Source organism: Colletotrichum jinshuiense, chromosome 2, assembly GCF_051148585.1.
Source record: "Colletotrichum jinshuiense chromosome 2, complete sequence".
NCBI lineage: Eukaryota > Fungi > Ascomycota > Sordariomycetes > Glomerellales > Glomerellaceae > Colletotrichum > Colletotrichum jinshuiense.
In genome coordinates this window covers 1,835,065-1,856,127 of record NC_139309.1, presented here as the reverse complement: position 1 = coordinate 1,856,127, position 21,063 = coordinate 1,835,065, and the positions used below count along the sequence as shown (strand labels likewise).

Sequence of the window (21,063 nt, the reverse complement as noted above, 5' to 3'; positions counted from 1 at the left end):
GAGGTGGAGGCGGCATGAAGGCCAATGTCCAACGCTGCCAACCAACAGAGTCGGCTTTGTTGGTTTCAGCTGCAGCTCAGCTGGACAGGCTGGGGGTCAGTTGGAAGAGCTTAGTGGTATTATATCTAACCTTGGGAACAACATGAACGGAGGGATGTGATATTTGGTTCTTGCACTAAACGTAATGGCAGTGCTGCCGGGTCAAACCAACCCGCCCCAACATTGTCAGGCATTTCAAGATGCAACGTCAACTCCCCCCTGCGTCCAGCTGAAAAAGGGGCGGGCCGTTTTCGTCACACAAGTGGCAGGGTATCTCATTATGAATAGCACGAAGCTTTGTGCGATCTTTGCTAGCTCATTGGCATTGAGTCCGAATCGCCCGGTCTGGAGTTCTTCTTCTCCAACTGTTGGTGTCACAGGATACCCGTACGGGTGGTTAATCAACGTAACGAAAGAGTTAAACTGGTACTGTATTCAGGTGTGTCTAAGGAAGAAACGAGAGGTAGGCAGCGCAAGCAGCAGTTGTGAAGATATCGCTGTTGGCAGCCTGGAGGTAGAATCTCCGGCCCCGACTGACGCCGTTTCTCGCCGCCTGACCGCCTGCCCGTATTCTGGCTGGTTAACCCAACATTTAACTCCTTCTCCAAGACAAGAAAAGAACAGCACCAATTGCTTGTTGTGACCAGCCGGAATCTCTACCAAGGGACAATACTACATTAAATTTGGAAGTTTCAAATTCCCTGTTACTACAAGAATTGCTCCAAAATAGGTTGCTCATTTAATCGGGACACTCATCGGAACACTCATGAGAAGCGGTGTTAAGGATTACTCCAAAGAAGGGATATCTTGCCATTGTGATAAAAGATAGGATCATACTCTAAACTGGAACGCTATTCACAGGAAGTGCCTTGCACTCTGTCCCTATTACCATCATACATTACGTACTCTACATTACGTACTCCTTATTCCAAACGCGCATACGCATTGCCGCTGGAACCGTCTACCAGGACGCGGGTCCGATGAAGGAGCCATCGTCAGGCAAGATCTTCGTGACAGCAGCGCCGTCGGAGTCCAGGTTGTTGAAGGGGACGCTGTTGCCCCACCAGTCGGGGAAGTCGGTGTTGGACAGACCCAGAGCAAGGCCGGAGACGACGATGCAAAGAGCGGTGCCAATGTCGAGAGCGCCGGAAAGGACGTAGTTGTAGCGAGCTGGAAAAAATCATTAGCTTCGAGATGGACATGTGAGAGACGGAGGTTAAACTTACTCCACCAGCCGGTGTAGCGGGCACGAATCCACCAGTTGAAGATGAGACCGACAATGACCCACTGGCCCAACCACCAGATGGTCGCGGGGGGGATCATACCGGCAGCTCCGAAGATGGCGGGGAAGAAGACGTAGCGGAGCATGCTGCGCGGGTAGCGGCGAGCGAGGAAGTACTGGATGACGGGGCAGGCGGCGCCGATGAGCCAGAAGTAGTTGACCCAGGAGTACAGCTGACCGGCACCGAACATGCGGAGGGGGCCAATGACACCCCAAATGACACTGGCGTTGTAGAAGGTACGGGCCTGGGGGCAGGTGAGACCCTGGGCCTGGGTGGTGGTGCAAATGCCCTCAATGTTGCCACGGAGGAAGTTGTAAGTCGCGATCTGGACCACGGAAAGCCACAAGACGGCGAAGGTCTGGGCGGCGAACATGGTGCGGGGGGGGATCTTCATGTAGTGGCCAACCTTCATGTCGGACACGTACTGCAGACCGTTGTAGCAGAGCATGTAACCCCAAGACTTGAACAGCATCATGGCCACGGGGCGACCGGGGGTCATGTAACCGACAATCATCTCGGTGACGATGTTGAGACCGGTCTGCTGGTTGGTGACGGCCTGGATGATACCAACGGGCAGGATGAAGAAAGAACCAATCAGAATGCAGAGGATGTACGCCCACCAGGTCAGGTGGGTGTTCCAGACCTGAGAAGCAACGATGCCGAAAACGAAGCTGATGACGAACATGATCAGAAACCACCACTCAGGGGCCTCCTTGTACTTGCGCATGAGCTTGAGGTGGACGTCGGCCTCCTCGTTCGAAGCAGAACGAGTGCGGGCGATAATGTCGCTGCCGTAGAAGAGACCGACGTGCACAAGGGTGGAGATCAGGCCGGCGAAACCCATTCCGTAGCTGAGAGAGAAGGCGGGGCCCAGGATGAGGGGGGAGTACTCCTTGTAGGCGGTCTCGTTGAAGGTGAAGTCGGCCGTCAAGATGCGGCTGGTGTTGTAAGGGTTCGCAAAGTGATCGAAGTTGGAGTTGGCGCTGATGGGAAGGTAGCGGTAGAACTCAGGGCCGCCCCAGGCGAGACCGACGCAGCCGATCAGCATGATGAGGATACCAGCACCGACGTTGGCGATGGCGAAGGCGGGGGTCTGCAGGGGGGAGAGAAGGTAACCGGAAATGACGCTCCAGTCGAAGGAGATGGGGAGAAGACCGAGACCAGTCTGGCCGCCGAAAATCTGGTTTACAACGACGTTCTGGGGGGCGATCCAGCAGACGAAGGTGAAGATCTGCAGGAACTGGGCAAACACCTCGGGGATCCACTCGTAGACGAAGGTAGCGGCAGCCACAATGAGGAAGAACTTGTAGCGACCGATCCTCCAGCCGTTGGTAAGGGCTGGGTCCGAGGACGAGTGATCGTGGAGGGAGTGCATGACGGTGGTGGTAATCAAGGTCGCGGGCCACACCATGGCAGCAGGCCAGACGAGGTAGCGACGCAGGATTCCAGCGATACCGAGACCCATGGCTTGGGTCGAGATGATGAGCAGGATCTGGAAACCCCAGCCAAAGAATTGCTTGTAGAACAGCTCCTGTGCGAGGAGAATGTCGATGGCGTAACTGGCGGCGGCTCCAGCGGCGGTCATCATGGTGATGATGGTGTGCTCCTTGACGTTGAAGGGACCGGGGTTGGTGTTGTGCTCAAACCCGAAGAGGCTGAACTTGTACGCGGGGACAAACTTCTCCCACGCAACGCCCATGGGGTAGGACACCAATTGGACGACGGTGGAGGTGATGGTGATGGGCGAACGACGCAGTCCGAGGAGGATGTTGCAGGCTGCGATAATGGTGCACATGACAACACCGAGAGTCCAGGCGCGAATCGTGTTGATGGGCATATCAGGGTCGTCGAATGGTTGAACCTTGGCACGTCAGACATGATGTTCTATCTCATTCGCGCCTGCATTGTGCCGCCAAAGGAAGGATAATGAACATACCGAAGCCCGGACCTCCGCGTAAGGGGAGTCCTCGTGCAGGGCAGCCTCAACGGCGGCCTCCTTCTCGTAGTCGCCAGAGTTGACGGCATCGTCGGCGGCATCGAGCTTGTCGAGGTCCAAGAAGGGATCCCACTTGTGAAGCTTCTTGAACTTCTTCAGCTCCGCGTCGGGGTTGACACCACCGTCGAGACCAGGACTGACGCCGGTGGCGACGGTGGCGACGTCCACGACGGGCTCCTCCTCCGTCTTGCCTCTCCACTTGCTGAAGGCCATTGTGTGTTTGGTTCAGTTGTGCCGGCTTGGGTTGTTGGGGAATGTTGGTTTCGCCCCGAGTTCTCAAGACGAAATGGAACTCAAAGGGATGCTGGCCGTGACAACTGAGGAACCGAAAACCGCAAATAATGGTCGAGGGCGAGCGCGTCTTGTAGTATTTGGATGCGCAGCGCATCCATAGTCGGAACCCATATCGGCGGCCAGTGGGCCGAGATAATGACCTGCCTAATGGAGTCGTTCGCGGAGCGGGCCAACCCCTGGCAGAGTATCGACCAATACGAAATGGCTAGATATTAACACCAGATAGACGCGGAAAGTTGGTTTGGCTGGCCCATGCGTGTATCTCCGATGGCTTGACAGGCGCACTGACGACTGACGTGACGGATTAACGAAATCGCCCCTAACATGAACCAATGACCGTTGCAAAGGGCCCCTTGCACTAGTTCTTCGTCGCCACCATCTAGAAGAGCGGGAATGGGTACATCTGGCTATCCGAAAGAGACCGGATGGCGGCGATTGATAGGATACTACGGCACAGAGGCGGCAGACCAGCCCGCCACGCCGCCGCCCGCTAACCCACGTCGCAACCACCAGCGAGATCGATAAAAACGGGCTCGAGATGCAGGGCAACGTAGGAGGAGGGTGGGCGCGGGCGTTCTGGGGGTGGGCTCGCTTCTCCACTCACTGATAGGATACTGACTGGAGCTCACTAATTGCCGTCAAAGGTTGGTTGCGGAGCGACTCAGCAACGAGGCCTCTCACACCCACCCCATTGGAAACGCTGGACGACGTTGGGGTGGGTGGGAAATGGCAGCAAACGACCCATCATCTCCCCCGCCGTTGTCGCCGCCGCCGCCGCCGGTCACGGCCGAAAATATGAGAGAAAGGCATGGGGAAGGCGACGTCGGATATGGAGAATGAGGCTAGCTAGCAAGCGACAGTCGATTCTCAGGCTCGAAAAGAGCCGCTTACCACATAGTAATAGATCGATCGCCAAGGGAGGCTGGGCGCCAAGCACGAGAAGAGCAGGTCGTCGGACGGGATGGCAGCCAAGCAACACAAGCAATGTCCAAGACGGGTGGCCAAGCACACCAAGGCCAGGGAAGCGTGGGAAATGCGCCAGGCCCTGGGAGGCCCTCCCAGGGCCAGAGAGCCAAAAAAGGAGCATTAGGCGCGAAAGAGACTACACTGCTTGGTAGCCAACCCGGCCGCCCGCCACTTGTTGGACAAAAAGTCATGCAAAGGCACCCCGGTGGGTCTACCGATTGCAAAGGGACCTTGGAATCCGGTCCTGGTCCCTGTCTAGCGCGGCAGTCTCCGCGAGACCAAGACCTTTGCACTTAATCATCCGAGTGAATCCCTGCAAGCGCACGCGAGCTGGAGAACCATTTTCGGCCACTCACCAGCTGAGAAACAGGGCCTCATTGCTACCGTTCGGGAAGGAAGCCGGCAAAGTCGGCAAATGGCGCCACCCGAATCAAGCCAGCGGCGAGCGAGGCCAATCATGCCGCTGCGTTGACATCGACACTGTCAGGTTAATGACACAAATGGGACAAATAGATGAACAAAAAGTTCCTTGGACCCTCTCTTCCTCCGCAAAGGGTTCCATCAGAGGCCCGACAAACGTCCCTCGGTGCTCCGCAAACGCGCCCTTTTGGTAAACAGATGCCTGCTGCTTGGGCCCGAGTTGCTGGAGAAGGATGGTTCGTCCGGCACACCTACTATGTAGACAATCTGGGCTTCCTGTTGGGTGCATCCCCGCGCAATCGCCCGAGCCAAAAGTTCCCAGAGGCTATGGCCATATTGATTGTGTGTGGTTGATGATATGGAACATGTAATTCATTCAGCACACTTATCGGCGCGGCGAATCACAGCACCAAGCACCGGCGTCTCCGGGGGGGCTACCTCGGCATCTCTCATCCTTCATCGTCTCACCATCGCGCAAAACACGTCTGTGGTGCGAATCCGAGAAACGAGCAACAGACGCCTTTCGCCCGGCATGCTGGCAACTGCTGCACCGTCGCCTCGGTTGCGATTTAAGGTTATCGACGACATTTGAGATGTGGTTTCTTGTACGTACAACTCATGTCATTTCCCCAGCTCACCCACCGCCGCCCGCTGGGTGCTTGTGACGGCCGTGGCACCGTGTCATGTCCACCCACGCCACGCCCGCGATAACCGATGATAATAACAAAAACCGGGCCAAATGAGCTTGTTCAGGCGACAATCCGCACGCCTGGAGATGTAACCCTCTCAGGCCTGCGAAGAAGTTACACTGCAGATATGACAGCCATGGGGTGGGTGCTCGCGTGGCGGTCAACCGCATCGTCCAATGGCCGTTGGCGAAGATGAACACGAAATGGATAACAGTTCGCGATGCCCCATCCGTGATATCCGGCACCCGAAGGCTGGTTCCCAGGCATCGTCGCTTCGTCCGCGGGGAGCAGGCATCACGAACCCAGCATCGTGCAGCATCGCCCAAAGAGTGACATTCCTTGCGGGCATGCGGGCCAGCCCTTACAGACCAACTGCAGAAGATTATCAGCACGATCATGGGTATGCGCTGATTTCCTACCACAGTAGATAATTTCGGCCTCCCAATTGGCCTGCCGTTGGCTGTTCTTCACACATATGGCCACCCCGGTACCCGAACCGTGTCCGCAATCTTGGGTGTCTTGATAGGGTTAATGCACAATGCAGGCGAAACCCTGTCTCGGCGCGTAGTCGTATCAATACAGAAAGCCTCCAATAGCGAATTGCGGGGTGGCAAGATTGGCTGAAGAAGAGAGCAGTGGCGTTGGCCGGCGGGACTAAGTTCGGACGAATAGACGCTTGAGCCTGACGCTTGGCTAGTCAATGACATATATCTGCTTCTGGAAGCCCGCCACCCGGCTAGGTCGAGCCGTCAATCACGCGCGGGTGGCTGTAAGATCACGCCCATTTCACTTGTCCGGCAATACACCCGATCGACTTTACTTGCCTAAAGTGGACCAAAAGTGCTGTCATGATGGAGTTTACAAACCTCGAAGGATTCGGTGGGCATAGAGCCAATCCTTTAATGGGGTCCCAAACGCATCCTTCTTCACATAAGGCATCACATCATTGATGGTTGTCTTGTCCCTCAAGCTCCTTCCTCCTTTGTGACCTCCGTAATATTGATCTTGACGTTGTTCAACAAGCATTCTTCGAGTTGGTCATTAAGCTGACATCAATATTTCTTTGATCAACAGGGTCGAGGCCGATCATGCTGATCATGACGGCAATAGATCACCGATTTAAAGCCGAGGGTATTCGCAGTGAGGACTGACGGTCAGCAGACACACACAACTCGAATAAGTATCGTCGAAGGCGCTGGTTGTAGTCGTGTGTTTTTTTTTTCGAAGCGATTGGTGACTTGATGTCTGCTTAACAATGTATAGTCCTAAGACGGGATTGACATGTCATGCCATTATTCCTCAGTATGGCTGCTTATCTTCTTTTAACCCCAAAGCAGGATAACTTACTATCCTCGGTTTTCTTTCCATTGAACGTCATGGCACAATGATGAAGGCGAATCATACGGGATACCTCATTTTACCATCACGATATAGTCGGAGAGGTTAGACTTCAAATAAGGCTGGCATGACTGATACATGCACGCGTGCGCAGCGCTTCCATTTCCTTAGTTGGTGCTTTGGTATAGTGTTGAGGTTCTTAAACGGTTAAATGGGCAATTTCTTGCGCTAATTTGCTGTCCTTGGGGAACGTTAGACACCCTGTCAATTGATATTTAAATAGGTATAGAAAGCAATTACTGGTTGCTGAGAGGAAAGAAATTACTGCAATGTAAGAAGCCTCGCTCTAGTGGAAAATAGGCTCGTGCGCCATTAATTAGTAAGTGTAACAATGGCCCAGATCCCATCGTCCGTCTTTGCCATCACGATTAATGTCGACTCCTGCAAGCAAAGCATCCAAGAGATCCGAACATTTTTGGGACGGGAAGGAAAAGGCTTCACGGGCCTCTTGTCTGATGTGATATTCCTGCCGAACACCTCGGCGACTAGGGCGGCGATTGTTACCCTGCTGTCGCATGCACATGTTCCGATATCCGGGACCCGACAGGAGGATGCCGGCCATCGCCCCACCGAAGGTGTTCGCATCACAAGTACGGAAACGGAAGGCACCGCAGGCCCGTTACCTAATTTAGTCTACTGAAGGCATGAAAACCCGATCTCCATAAAACGCCGATCGGCAGTAAACATGCAAATCTGAATAACATCAAGCGTATACGGACCGAGATAAGTTGATTTTGATGGACTTTGTCGCTCGAATATTTGACACGGTGAATATAAAATCTGTTTCATGTGATTGCCGAAGGGCGCCGGATTCGGTTCAACCTTGAATCTAGTGCAACATTTCGAGGAATCTCTCTTGTCGTACTGAATACACCTCGGTGAGTGACAAATGCGATTAGCAACCAGCCTTTTGATCATGAGTTTGGTCGGCCGTAATTGATGTTTCCCCATGATAAGTATGGTTCGTGTGTGAACCGATGTGAGTTGGAACTAGAGACATTTGAGTAGAAAGTCTCTCTCAGACCGTGAGGAAGCCCTTATAAAGTAATCGAAGGAGAATTACTAGATTTGACGATACATTTTCCTCGCAAGTGCTAAAGTTACATGAAGTACTACCGTTCATTGTAGTCTGTTGCTGCACAAATGGCCTGAGATGGAGCCTTTGCTGAGCAATTGGCGTACCCCTCAAAGAACGTATTAACTACTTCCGCGTTGTATTGAACATACAAGGAAGCAACCCCACATAATATAGAATGTTCACTACATGTCTCTAAGGGTTGCATTTGGAGAATCAAAAGGCTATCCTAACTTTGTATTGGTCGACAGCAATTGAGCTAAATGGTACTCTGTACAAATCCATCCACAACTTTATGAATTGGCCGTAGTTCACCGTACACGTGACATAATCCCAACTACTGTAGCTGTAGTTCAAAGCACAAGTATAAAGTTAGTTGCCAAAGAGACCTTGTCTCAAGATACAGTTAATTCCCACTTGGTCTTGTCGAAACCACTACCCACTACTTTATGTTATGTCTTCAAAGTAACTGCCCCCTTTGTCAGTCAATCGTGATGATAATTTCCTAAAATCTTACTTTGACTATGCGGAAATTCTATCTAGATGCATCGTTGATTAAAAATAGGTTTGTGAGTTGTGCTCAACTAGACACATCACATAATTGGGACTCGGACTCGGACCCAAGTGTACAGTGTCCTTTTGGCATTATTCTAGTCAAGTCAGAAGTGGAGTTGCGGCATTGTTTAGAGGTTCACTGCCATAAATGCAATCGTCCATACCTTGTCCTACTTGTTTTGGCCAAACATTAAAGACCGCCACCGTCGGCTAACATGTGGAACTTTCTACAAGGCTTTCCTGATGGCACTTTGAAACCACGTGAATTACCACTCCGAGACCGAGGCAGTGAACGTGTGGGTACAGACAGATATGTCTCCGCCCCCCGCCCAAGCCAAGGAGGCATACGCCTAGTTAATCATGCCAACGCAAACAGTGCAAAACACGCCGGACTAATTGTCAGCTCCTCAGCTATGGTGGAGTAGGGCATAGTGTAACTTGCACCAGTAGCAGCAAAAGGCTAATTATACGATCTTGAGCACTGGCTTCGATGCATGTTGACCACTGACAGAATTATCGGCCAATCCTTACCCAATACATTCCCTGCGCATCACGCTCCTTTGCATAATCGTCGTGAGGAAACCCTGTTGTTACCTGGGCCTTTTGTTTTCGAGAAGACTTGCGAGAAATTACCCCTCAGTGAGGTTTTCTGGGGCAATCGAATGCGGAGGACCGCAGGGCGGCCTCCGCATCGTTTCACGTTTCGAGGCCAGACCCTTGGCCCCAGCTCCAGAATCGCCGAGCGCTTGAAGCTGAGGTTTTCGGAACACGTCATAGCTCAGGGCCCCAGCCGTGGCTGGTTCATGCTCCAAAGTCCAGCTACACTTGGGACAGTCTGAAGTGAGTGTGGTCCGAGGTAACAAACAGCATGTGAATCACGATTGTGTCGACTTGAAGGACGATAAAAGGGGCTTGAATCTCATCACCATCTCAATTCTATCAGAACCAACAAGAACATCAGCATTCCACATCAGTACAAACTCCAACTCCAAAATCTTCAATAATTTATTACCATAACCAATCTTCATAATGTCTTTCGCCGACCTCTCAAAGACCCTCAGCGACATCGAGCGCAAGGTCAGCAAGTGCATCAAGATCATCTCCAAGGGAAATGACATGAACTACAAGGACGCCATCAAGCTCGGCACAAAGTCCAACTCCATCGTGAGCACGATCAACAAGGGAATCAAGGATTACGGAGTGAGTGCCTGGCCGGTCTAGCTACATCTTTGCCCGATTACCCGACTAACGCCGTCCCCCCTTCTAGAACTACAACCCCACCGACGATGAGGCGAAGAAGCTCCTCGGCCAGATGACCACCATTGTCGACCTGACCGAGACCCAGCTGAACTCCATGGTTGCCAACCAGGCCCGGTTCGATTCCTTGAAGGTCGGCGGTCTGGTCAAGAAGAACGTCATCAAGACCGAGGCTGCTGGCAAGGAGCTGTCCCACGTCATGATTGCCAAGACCCCTGCAAGCATCAAGACTGAGGCCGAGACTCTGGAGAAGAGGCGCGAGGCCGCTTTCAACAAGGCCACCGCTGCCTTTGCCGGCGCCACTGGTGGCGAGGACGAGCAGCTCGGCGAGGACTCCGACTAAATGTTAATGAGCTTTTGAATCTCACTCTTAAAGTGACATCATACAATAAAAGGTCGTTACCGATTATCTTTGTCTTAAGGTGGTGACCGAAGCGATTCGGGAGTGTGGGCTACGTTTGTTTTCTTGTTGAACCTACGATTGTTCATGCCATTCAAGTGCTATTTTTCTTTTACAATTTTAAGGATGCTGGGTGACCACTCAAAATCGTAAAATTTCGAATGGCGCAAAAAGAAGAGACAGGCTCAACTCAAACCGGGATACGATAGAAAAAAGCAGGGTGCTTTTTTATTAGCTTTTGCTAGCATCACAAAATATCTGTACCAGTTGGACGATCAAATGCAGGAAATCTAAAGCTGTGATATGGTTCTTTCTGTCCGTAAAAGAAGGAAAGGAAAGTAGGAAGGCTGGCAACAGCAGCAGGGAATATATCGCCACTGGCAACCCGGAGGTGGAATCTCCAGGTTCCACTGCCGGCTGCCGGCTGGTGCTGACCGCCTGCACGTATTCTGGCTGGATAATGCACCGGCTTTCTTTCACAAGAAAAATGTGTCGGGGGAAAACACCATTCAAAGGAAGCAACCCAGTAACACATATATCGGGATTTCACTGAAGGGCCCCAGTACCACTAGGATTGGTATTGCGGCTTCAACCACAACAGAGTCGGCAATAGCTGGCGGGTTCAACGATCTATTTAGCAATAGCGTAGTTGCGAGTGATATTAATGAGAGGAAATTCAAACCCGACAATTTTCGCAAGGTAGTAGTCTATTGCTACGCCATCTAGGCACACTTTGGTTGTGGCGATATGTCTTTCGTTATCGGTTAGGATTCTCCATGAGACGTATTTAGATGGCGCGTTTCAATCCCGAGGGCACTTTTTTTTTTTGTGGAAACCCTCCTACAATATTGGAAAGGTGTTAGGGCGCTAGTTGATGACCGAAGGAGTCGCGATGCACAGGTAAAACATCACAACACCCCTCAAAGCAGAACATGAGTTTCTGATCAGGGGCGTCTACTGGTACAAGCTCGCCTTGATCAGACAAGAAATTCCCTATTTCTCATGGTCACTTTCCTCGTGAGTCGCCTGGTCTACCAAGACCGCTCAAGACTGCTGCTCCTTTGACGCGAGCTTAATCAGGGTGCCGCAAGTCGTCCTGATCAAGGGTGATCGGCAGGATGGCTGATCAGGGGTTGTGATAATAGAAGTCTGGCCCTGATCAGGCTCACTATAGCGCTGGAGATAGTGACAGATGCTGGAATTTCTCTCGCCATGTGTCTGATTAAGTGCTTGAAAGTGATTATACCTGGATCTCTGATCTGCTGTCGGAAATTCCATGCTGAACTCGTCCAAGACTAAGCTTTGATCAGAGTTATATCTACGCTCGCACGAGCTCCAGACTAGATGACATGAGAATATAGAGAAAGCCGTCCCTGATCTAGGTGGGCGCCTGTCGCTCCACCCCATTCCACTATGCAGTACTGTAGGCCACTATCTACTCCGGGTCAAAGCAGATACAAGACAAGACTAGTGTTACGGTAAGATGCTCGACGGTAAGGGTTCTGCAACAGAGTGCCGAGGTTGGTTCTCGCAATAGTGGTCGTACGTGTCGTTGTGCAAGATCCAGGCTTCAGAAGGTATAGTGAGTAGTTAGACGTTTGACAAGATCGTATGCGAGTAATATCACTAGTGAAGGTTTTTGAGAGTTATGTGAATGAATCACAAGTTGATTGCTAAAGAGCTATCCCATCGAATGCGAGAAGGCCCCATTTTTGCCAAGACGAGAAATACCCATTTTTACTCCAAAAAGGCGATAGGTATAAGCATTTTAATTAGGGAAATATTTCTGGGTGCTCATGGAGAAGAGATCCAATTGGCTCTACCCCGCCCTTGGCGAAAACGGGCCGTTCCCGTACTCGATGGGCTGTGAAGTAATCTATCTAGTCTGTTCACCGAGTCTTATACTTATACGTGATTTTTATGGTGTGCCAGGACTGACGCCTTAAGGTCGGTTGTGATGTTAGGACCGCCCATAACATGTCGGTCCACCTTTGCACGTAGGAGGACCGATTCCCGCCTATCAGTCCTCCCCTGTAGGACGGCTTATCGTTAGTCGGTCCTTTTCGTCATCACGTGACTTTCCATGGTCTTTCCGTCCCGATTGGGCCGAGCCTGATGCCCATTCTTGCGCATACAAGGGCGGTGCCGCCCGCGTTCCTTCCGCCGGGTGGGTCGTCGTGCCTGTTATCTTGTTAGGTCGCAGCAAATAACCGACTTATCCTACCAGCATGGTCAAAGGACTTTCCTGAAAGAAGGCCTTCAACAGGCGGCTTGTCTGCCGATCCCCGGTAAACTTTATTATGATGTCTACTTCTTGTAGGCTGCAACATCGTCCTTACTGCGCTTCGGCTTGGGTGGACCTATACAGCTTCGAAAGTGGCGTCCCTTAGTACCTAAACACACCACCTTGATGGCGAAAAAATGGGGCGTCGAGGGGGTAGGGGTCCACAATAAGGTTATTTGTCTTGTTTAAACGCCTTACTAGGATTAAAAGGGCAGCTTATTAAACTCCGATTCAACCCCAATCTTTGGGGGCTGCAACCCCTACCTGGCCGATCGACATCTCCTTCATGTCCGACCACTTGAATTGGGATACGGCGGGCGCTGGCGATATTTCCTTCAGATCATCCACAGTAGGCGTCGACATGCTGATGCACCCTAGGATGCAGATACAAGATAACGATATCTCGCCCTTTGGCGACGACGACCTGGACAAGGTATTCGAGCGAACCCTCGTTGGCTGGCAGTCCCTCCAGGACAACACCCAGCAGTCGCTGTCCGAAGTGAAGTCCGAAAAGACCGAGATCAATTTTATTGGTGACAACTTTCAGCGACAGCTGGATGCTGCGTGCCGTGAGCGCTTCCACGGCGGCCTTAAGGGCGACCAAGGCTGTAACGAAGACGACAACGCGCCTTTGGAGACGGCGCATGAGAGTCTGACATCGAAACCTGCGCTAATTTCGACGACTGCCCCCTGAAGACAGTTGAAGAGACTTTTAAGTTGCGAACTATCTATATATGTATCAAGCGTCACCAATCACCCCGATTCAATTGCCGTAACGTTTCGATCGTCAACTTCAACCCGTTTTGAAATGCATCATACTACAACTGAAATTTCGACGTCGATAGGGAGATTCTCTGACCGGCTGAATCCGTCTATAATATCCTGAGTAACTCCCTTTACTGCTAGCCTCCAAGATTCAAGTTTCTAGGTAGCAGTCGCCTGGCCAGAACAGCATCATCCCATCAAGCAAGTTGCTCGCCAGCCGCCGCCAAGAGATAGTAGGGTTGCAGCGGTTGATAGGTTGGCTGGGGCGTCCAACCTATCCCATCGAGTGCGAGTTGACGCTAAAAAATAGGGAGCCCGCTTTTTCTCTGAATTCCTAGTCAACGAGGTCTTTAACCGGCCTTCACAAGAATTTAGTGTAGCTTTCTAGTTACCTTACTAGTTATTGATCAGCGTTCTCCGCACCTTGGCAAAGATGGCGTCACGATCGGATAAGAGGTGGAGAAATTAAATACCGAGCAACCTCTTTCTCAATGCTCCCACCGTTTCGCGACCTTCTATATGGGGCTCGCACTTCGGTATTTTCCACGGCCTAGCTCTGCCTTCCTATTACGCTTTGCCTGCCTGTCAGCGATCATGCCTTCCTAATACGCTCGGCCCGTCAACGCCCATGCTTACCTTCCTGAAAAGAGCGCCAAGTGAGCCCACGGCGAATCACAGTCGCCTGACGGTTCGGTGTTTTGCATCTCAGTATTAGTTAATCCTAGTTCCCTTCCGTTTCACAGTTCCTGGCCTAGTATAAGCGCCGTCATGCATGCCACTACCGGCCGCTTACAAAGTACGTGCTACATAGGATAATTGCCGACAGCCAGGCAATTGCAAGTTTCTCTGCAAAGCTAGAAGCTTATATGACCGATGGCTGAAGTCTACGTGATGTTTTCTGCTAGTGTCAGCTGTCAGCGACCTGAAGTTTTGTGAGCCGAACGTGTCGATTGCCCGGTCCATAGACCGGAAACGACACGGGCCAGCGTATTACCGTTGACTTGCCGGAATTGTAGATACAGCCGGCGTGAAGCCAATGTTCTTGGCCAGACTTAGCATACTTCCAAACACAAAGGAGTGCAAAAAAAGCGTGTGTTGTTCGCCAAGACATGCCGGCCGGGAGTTGCAGCACCTTATCTGTGAAAAGCTCCTATCCGATCTCTATCTCTTCTTTTACTCCTTCCTACTTCGCTATATGCCATCACATCGCGGGGTAGGCAGTCTTCGAAGGTGCCTTTTAAGGACTGCCTTATTGATCCTACTGTAACATCACACGGCGGATGTCTTGTGAAGTGCCTTTTAAGGAAGGCCCTGTTGATACTACGGAAACCTACGGTAACATCACGAAGCGGATTGGGGCGTATTGGGAAGGAGGAATCTGGAGACAGTCGATGCAATGTGTGGCTCTGTTTTGGACTGCGTCAACACGAGCGTGATGCTACTCACGATACTGAAGCCGTGATGAGTATAAATAAGTATGAATATTCTCACCAGTCTGATATTTTTCAGCAGCATCCCAGACTCATCTCACTTCCATCTCTCTCCCACAACATCAAGACCTCCTTCTCTCACGTGTCGTCTTCAGAACACTAGCCATGGAGCTCTCCAAGTATCTTGCACTCCTCGCAGTGGTCCTGCCCGTTGTCTACGGTGCTCCCACGCAGGCCGCAACCAGCCTTCACCCCGAGATCCTTGCCGCCATGAAGCGCGACCTTGGTCTGGACGCCGAGGCGGCCACTGCTCGTGTCGCCTTCGAGCACGGAGCCACCGATGTCATCGAGCAGCTTCGCACCACCGCTGGTGACTCGTTCGCCGGCGCTTGGATCTCCGAGGACGGCACCACGCTCCACGTCGGCGTCACTGACGAGGCCCTGGCTTCTGAGGTGACCGCTGCTGGCGCCACGCCCGCGGTCGTCGCCAACAGCTTGACCAAGCTTCAAGAGGCCAAGCTGGCCATTGACAACCTGGACATCGCCCAGTCCGAGGCCCGCGACACCAGCTCGGCCGAGACTGGCATCGCCTCGTACTACGTCGATGTCGCCTCCAACAAGCTCATCCTGGAGGCCCTCGCCGGCAGTGTCGCTCATGCCGAGTCGCTGGCCACCCAGGTCGGCCTCACCGCGTCCGAGTTCGAGGTCCGAACTGTTGAGGAGATGCCCACCACCTTCATCCTCGGCGGCGACGCCTACCTCATCAACCGTGCCTCCCGATGCTCCGTCGGCTTCTCGGTCACCACTGGCTTCGTTTCCGCCGGCCACTGCGGTACCGTCGGTAGCACTGCTACCACCAGCAGCGGTGGGTCGCTCGGAACCTTCTCGGGATCCGTCTTCCCCGGCAGCGCTGACATGAGCTACATTCGCACTGTCAGTGGAACCACCCTCAGCGGCTACATCAACGGCTACGGCCGCGGCAGCCTCCCTGTCTCTGGCAGCACCGCTGCCGCCGTCGGAGCCAGCATCTGCCGCTCCGGCTCCACCACCGGTGTCTACTGCGGCACAGTCGGCGCCCTCGGCGCGACCGTCACCTACTCCCAAGGACGTGTCACTGGTCTCACCCGTACCAGTGTCTGCGCCGAGCCCGGTGACTCTGGCGGTTCCTTCTACTCCGGCGCCCAGGCCCAGGGTGTCACCTCGGGAGGCTCCGGCAACTGCGCTTCCGGCGGCACCACCTACTTCCAGCCGGTCAACGAGATCCTCTCGACCTACGGCCTCACTCTGGTCCGGGCTTAATCAGCCAGCTACCACGGCCGTCGTACCACCTGAGCGGAGGTACATCTTCCAAGTATTTGAGACGTTTGCATTTCAGCTTTAAAATTCATTGAGCATCAGCCTCCACCGGCAAGGAATCTTCGACCTCATGCAGTTTTCCCCACTCATCCAACGGCGTGAGTGGGTTCCTGGCTCAGCCGGCACCTTCGGAACCAGGCCGAATTGCATGAAGTGAAACAGTGGAGGCATTGGACTGCTTGTGTTACTCTTTCTGTCGATGCGGGCTCCTAAAGCATAGTTTTCGATTAGCGAAAGGGGTTTTGTAAGGACTTGTGAGCACATTCAATACATCTACTTTGGTTCTCCCTTGAAATTTGGTGTCTTTCCGCCTCATACAACTCCGTGAAATCCTGTGAATGCACTGTGACCCCCTCCCTATATTCCTAGGAGCAGTTAGGTCATTACAGCCTGGCTCCTGAGAAAGATCTAGACCCTCGTGTGCAATACTGGAAAGGTTTGCGCCCTCCACCCCTTGTGTTTCTAGGAGCAGTTCTGAGAGCTCATCCTGCCCCTGAATTTCTGGGCATAGTATGCACCACCCCTAGTAATTTCTAGGAACCGTAAGCACTAATGTAGCCTAAATCCTAGGAATTAAAGCCACGCTCTTGGCATATACCTAAGTCCCATTCGCAGTAGATGGTACTTCCACGTTAATAACTACACTCTTCCGCTACCAACTTCCTGCAGTGGTGCCTGACTCACCCTGGTCACCCCGCTCGGCCAACTTCAAGGGGGTAGGCGATCTAGCCGCACTTGAGCAATACTGTGGCATTGAAGAATGTTAATACTATTGATGGGAGAAAATCTCCCTGTATCGTTATGAAGAAATTCATCTACAAGCCACTCCTCCTTACTATCTAAGATGCCACTGGGGCGCTATAACCTTTGAAGTCTCTGTCTTCAGTGAGGATAATTGGTAGCTCATCCGATACAAGAGAGTCGAACGTCGATTTCTCCCGAGGGTTCCATCCAAGGGCGCGAAGTCTGTTCGCACGATTCCTAGCGTTTCGACCAACAACCGTCACCGACCACTCTCCAAAGAGGTCACCATACATGCTCTCAGGAATCTGTCTTGGGACTGGATCATGCAATTCCCCAGCGTCGCAAAGCGCCCTGCCAATCGCCTCCGCGCACTTTCCCCAGGAGTACTCCTCGCCGTTCTCGACGAAGAAATACGGGTTGTCAAGACCCTTGTCTGCGGGCAAGGATTCCATGTGGTGTAGGATGGCAACATATCCCCGTGCAAGATCCGCAACATGGATCTGACCCCAAACTGCTTTGCCGCCTCCAACGTATCCAGCAAAACCGTGTTTCAGAGCGAATCGGGCCATGGTCGTAAGCTGAATAGAAAGGCGGTTTTCTTGTCCGACACCATAGATGACGGGGGGGATGACAATCGCGATCTTTGCGGTGGCACCCAACTCTGCCCGCCCCTTCAGGATGGCAAGATCGATGCGGCGATGAGGCGCATCCGGGGCAAGCGCATCTATCATATCCGGTTTGTCGTCTTCATAAATCTTCTCTGCGGCATATTGGCCGTTCGAATCGTCGGTAATCACGCCGCAGCCACTAGTATGAATATAGATGGTGTCCTTTCCAGAGCTTTTTCGTTCGGCGATTCCATCCAGGACAGAATTAACAGACGGAAGGTGGTCGGCTGATGCGGTGTGTATGACGATCTCGCTGTCGGCAACAGTCTTGCAAATGATGTCGTGTCTGTCTAGCGAACCCAAAACAGTTCTGCATCCTAGACCTTCGAGACGTCCGGCTGCCTCTGGGCGACGGACCATCGTCGTTACCTGGTATCCTTCAGCCAGAAGTTCCGTGATAATCTGGAGGCCGATGAAGCCGGGGCCAATTAGGAACACCGAGCCTTTGGAAGCCATTGTACAACAAAGTCGATAGAAATATAACGTAGGTGAATGAGAAAGTTGGATTGATAAAGTCAGATGGATTGAATTGGTGATGCGATGTTATCATTCATAAATACACAAAATAAAGCGCATATCGGCTCGTTTCAGTACAAGAATTTGTAAGCCTTTCAAGCCGCGGAAGCTAGGACCGGCGTTTCTAGAGCCACCTCATCACAGTGGAGGAGCGCTGATTAATGAAGTTTCTATATTAGATGGAATCAGGCCATGTTAGTCAGTTCTAATAATCAGGTTTTTTGCTTAGATCTGTCAAATTGGTCATAATGATCCCTCTTGGTTGGGCTAAAGTCTTCGGGGTTGGTGTAGATGTTGAGTCAGTCCACCTTAATAAGTGTCTGACTTGAACTTAACCATTTGAGCAGTGCCGTTTTGATTCTAACAAAGATAATTCATATTCTAATCAAAAGGTTTTCATTACGATTTAATACCCGAGAGTGATGTTTCCCGCCAACAGGTAAGACACCAGGCCCACTTTCACTCTAGCTCACCCTCATCCTCACTCTTAAAGCAGCGCCACTAGGCGAGGCCTCGCTCGCCAAAGCTTTGAATTCAGATTATGTAGAATATTGTGCCATAGCTATTGTGTTATCATGCGTCTCCTTGGGCTGAAATAGCTGTCCGTCGCCTTCTAGGACCAGGCGCCTATACAGAAAAAAAAACCGGCCAAGCTGTGATTATCACACAATACAAGATATCAGGGATCCGGAGAGCCCCAAAGAAGAAAATTGTACCCATAAACCAATAAGAAGATTTTATTGCAAAGGGCGGGGTCTTGCAACACCACCGGATTGCTCGCCCCGCAGGCGCCGGGTAGGCCGGTCGGGAGCCGAGGACTACATTAGGTATGCGTAATACAAATGCAGATTTGTGGTTCTGTGATTGTAAGGTCAGTAAGGGATGGCGCGCAAAGATGGCACCGCTGACATATCTGGCTTTAGGAATCGGTTCACAGCGTTTGGCAGGGGAGTAGTGCGTCCGGTGACGAAAACGGGAACGAGAACGACGATAATATGGAGCACGGAACACCATAATCAGCTCCACCTGGTACGCTATCTCCCGTCATTAGCCACACGGAGAAGTAGCTTAGATGAAAATACTGAGAATGAGTAAGCATGTCATCGCTCAGTGATAATAGTCGCGTGATGTTACATTGGTGAGGGGACAATGGATGAGGTGAAGATATTTAAGCTACTCAAATTTCGGTGGTATACTGTCATCATAAAATCAACTGGCCTCAAAGATCAACGCGAAACTCACCGAATCGACGAATTATCACCCGCTCCAAACCGCTTCTCCAAGAATCTAAACAGAAAATCCACCAAAATGCCTGCCACCCTTAGCATTCTTTACCCCAACGAGGCCGACGCGAAGTACGACATTGACTACTACCAGAACAGTCACATGCCCTCCGTCGGTGCCCAGTGGAAGTCAGCTGGCGCGACCTCCTGGAACGTCACCAAATATGTAACAGGTTCCAACGACAAGCAGCCCAAATATGCCTTCGCCGGTATCTTCACCTTTGACAGTATTGAGGGCATCCACAAAGCGCTTGCTTTTCCTGAAACAGCAGCCTTCATGGACGATGTTCCCAATTACAGCAACAAAGAGCCCGTCTTCTTGTTTGGCGAGGTTTCCAAAGAGACAAATCTCTAAATCACCACTGTCTAAAGGGGGTATTGAATGGGACGAGAGGCTACCGAGCTTGCCATGGAAGACGAACATTAGGTGACAAAAGTCACCCAGTTCACCCTATTGGCTATATGACAACGAGCTGAAGAAGCTCCGAATGGAATACCACTGAATAGCCTCAACCGCAGAGGTGCCACACGGCGTGTCCTTAGAGAATCATCTAGATACATAGCCAACTAAGGACATATTTCTGCCTTTGTGACCAACGATTGTCATATTTGCAGCTTTCATTGTAAAGCAGTCTGTTTATCGCACTACTTTACTATCCAAGCACAGGGAGTATGGATTGGGGCGCCCACAAACCAATGTATCCCCCACGTGTATAACTTTGAATAAAATAATAAAAATTAGATATATTGGAAAAACTGCCACATTCTTGCGCCGCATTTATAGCATCTATGAGTTTTTTGATGCCAACCATAAACGATCTAATCGTGATGTAGCTGTAAGCCTAGGCATGAACTATTGTACGCTCTGCAGAGGAGCAATGAAGAATAAGTAGACTGTTAATTTTCTACGAGTAATAATAACTCACATAGCAACATATTTGTGCTGTTTCTTCAAATCAGCAACACAAAGCCATGTTAAACGCAGCTGCGCGATATGTTCGTGAACAATATTTTGTCTTCATGTGAATGTCTCCATACGAGCTAGCCTGAAACAGCCTAGTCTCCTTTGGAGTCTTGATCTGGTCGCTTCATTGGCCACAGAAGCCAAAACAGCTGCTGCCTAAGAACATCGGATCATCATCGGAGAGGGGCTGAGCGAACCACCTCTTGTATTTCATTCTTTCGTCTATCAATATTCATCACTCTCAATCGAAAGGCCATGGAGACGCTCCCTCAAGATTTAGTCGACGAAATTGTCTCATATTTATTACCGAAAGACTTGAAACCCAGAGAACCATACGACAAGCTCGATAAACCTTCTCTGCCTCTGGCCCCGCTAGCTACTGTCTCACGTCGTCTTCATGCCGCGGTAGAGAGGTTGACGTTCAAGTCTCTCAGAGTCTCCAGTAGCGAGCTAGAAAAATTCAATGAGCTTCTTACACCTGTAAGGCGATACTATCTGTCCGATCTGACATTCACTGTTATTCTGCCATCATACGATACACTGGCCGCCGCGCGGGCAGAGTCGCCGGTCGAACGGGCTGTCAATGATGGAAGTTACACAAAGGCTATACGTTCCTTATTCCAAACTCTCCAGAGCTGGGAGGAGGATGATCCAAAAACTATTCCCTGTCGTTTTTCATTA

The 21,063-nt window shown here is 51.5% G+C and overlaps 6 protein-coding genes across 6 annotated transcripts; 4 read left to right on the top strand and 2 right to left on the bottom strand.

Annotated features, from left to right (window-relative positions):
* Window positions 1–1,000: 1,000 nt before the first annotated feature.
* Window positions 1,001–3,531, bottom strand: EsH8_II_000512 (uncharacterized protein; the record flags this gene model as incomplete). The annotated part of the gene is made up of 3 exons (XM_083263810.1): window positions 1,001–1,209; window positions 1,266–3,183; window positions 3,259–3,531. The coding sequence occupies 3 exons, from the start codon at window positions 3,529–3,531 to the stop codon at window positions 1,001–1,003; spliced, it is 2,400 nt and encodes a 799-aa protein (XP_083121132.1).
* A 6,213-nt stretch (window positions 3,532–9,744) lies between these two features.
* On the top strand, window positions 9,745–10,315 carry EsH8_II_000511 (cell wall mannoprotein 1 family protein; the record flags this gene model as incomplete). The annotated part of the gene is made up of 2 exons (XM_083263809.1): window positions 9,745–9,915; window positions 9,983–10,315. The coding sequence occupies 2 exons, from the start codon at window positions 9,745–9,747 to the stop codon at window positions 10,313–10,315; spliced, it is 504 nt and encodes a 167-aa protein (XP_083121131.1).
* Window positions 10,316–12,942: 2,627 nt separating this feature from the next.
* Window positions 12,943–13,350, top strand: EsH8_II_000510 (uncharacterized protein; the record flags this gene model as incomplete). The annotated part of the gene is made up of 1 exon (XM_083263808.1): window positions 12,943–13,350. The coding sequence occupies one exon, from the start codon at window positions 12,943–12,945 to the stop codon at window positions 13,348–13,350; it is 408 nt and encodes a 135-aa protein (XP_083121130.1).
* A 1,666-nt stretch (window positions 13,351–15,016) lies between these two features.
* EsH8_II_000509 (S1 family peptidase) lies at window positions 15,017–16,150 on the top strand (the record flags this gene model as incomplete). Its single annotated transcript, XM_083263807.1, has 1 exon — window positions 15,017–16,150. The coding sequence occupies one exon, from the start codon at window positions 15,017–15,019 to the stop codon at window positions 16,148–16,150; it is 1,134 nt and encodes a 377-aa protein (XP_083121129.1).
* An 896-nt stretch (window positions 16,151–17,046) lies between these two features.
* On the bottom strand, window positions 17,047–18,075 carry EsH8_II_000508 (uncharacterized protein; the record flags this gene model as incomplete). Its single annotated transcript, XM_083263806.1, has 1 exon — window positions 17,047–18,075. The coding sequence occupies one exon, from the start codon at window positions 18,073–18,075 to the stop codon at window positions 17,047–17,049; it is 1,029 nt and encodes a 342-aa protein (XP_083121128.1).
* A 1,368-nt stretch (window positions 18,076–19,443) lies between these two features.
* EsH8_II_000507 (uncharacterized protein) lies at window positions 19,444–19,773 on the top strand (the record flags this gene model as incomplete). Its single annotated transcript, XM_083263805.1, has 1 exon — window positions 19,444–19,773. The coding sequence occupies one exon, from the start codon at window positions 19,444–19,446 to the stop codon at window positions 19,771–19,773; it is 330 nt and encodes a 109-aa protein (XP_083121127.1).
* Window positions 19,774–21,063: the final 1,290 nt, after the last annotated feature.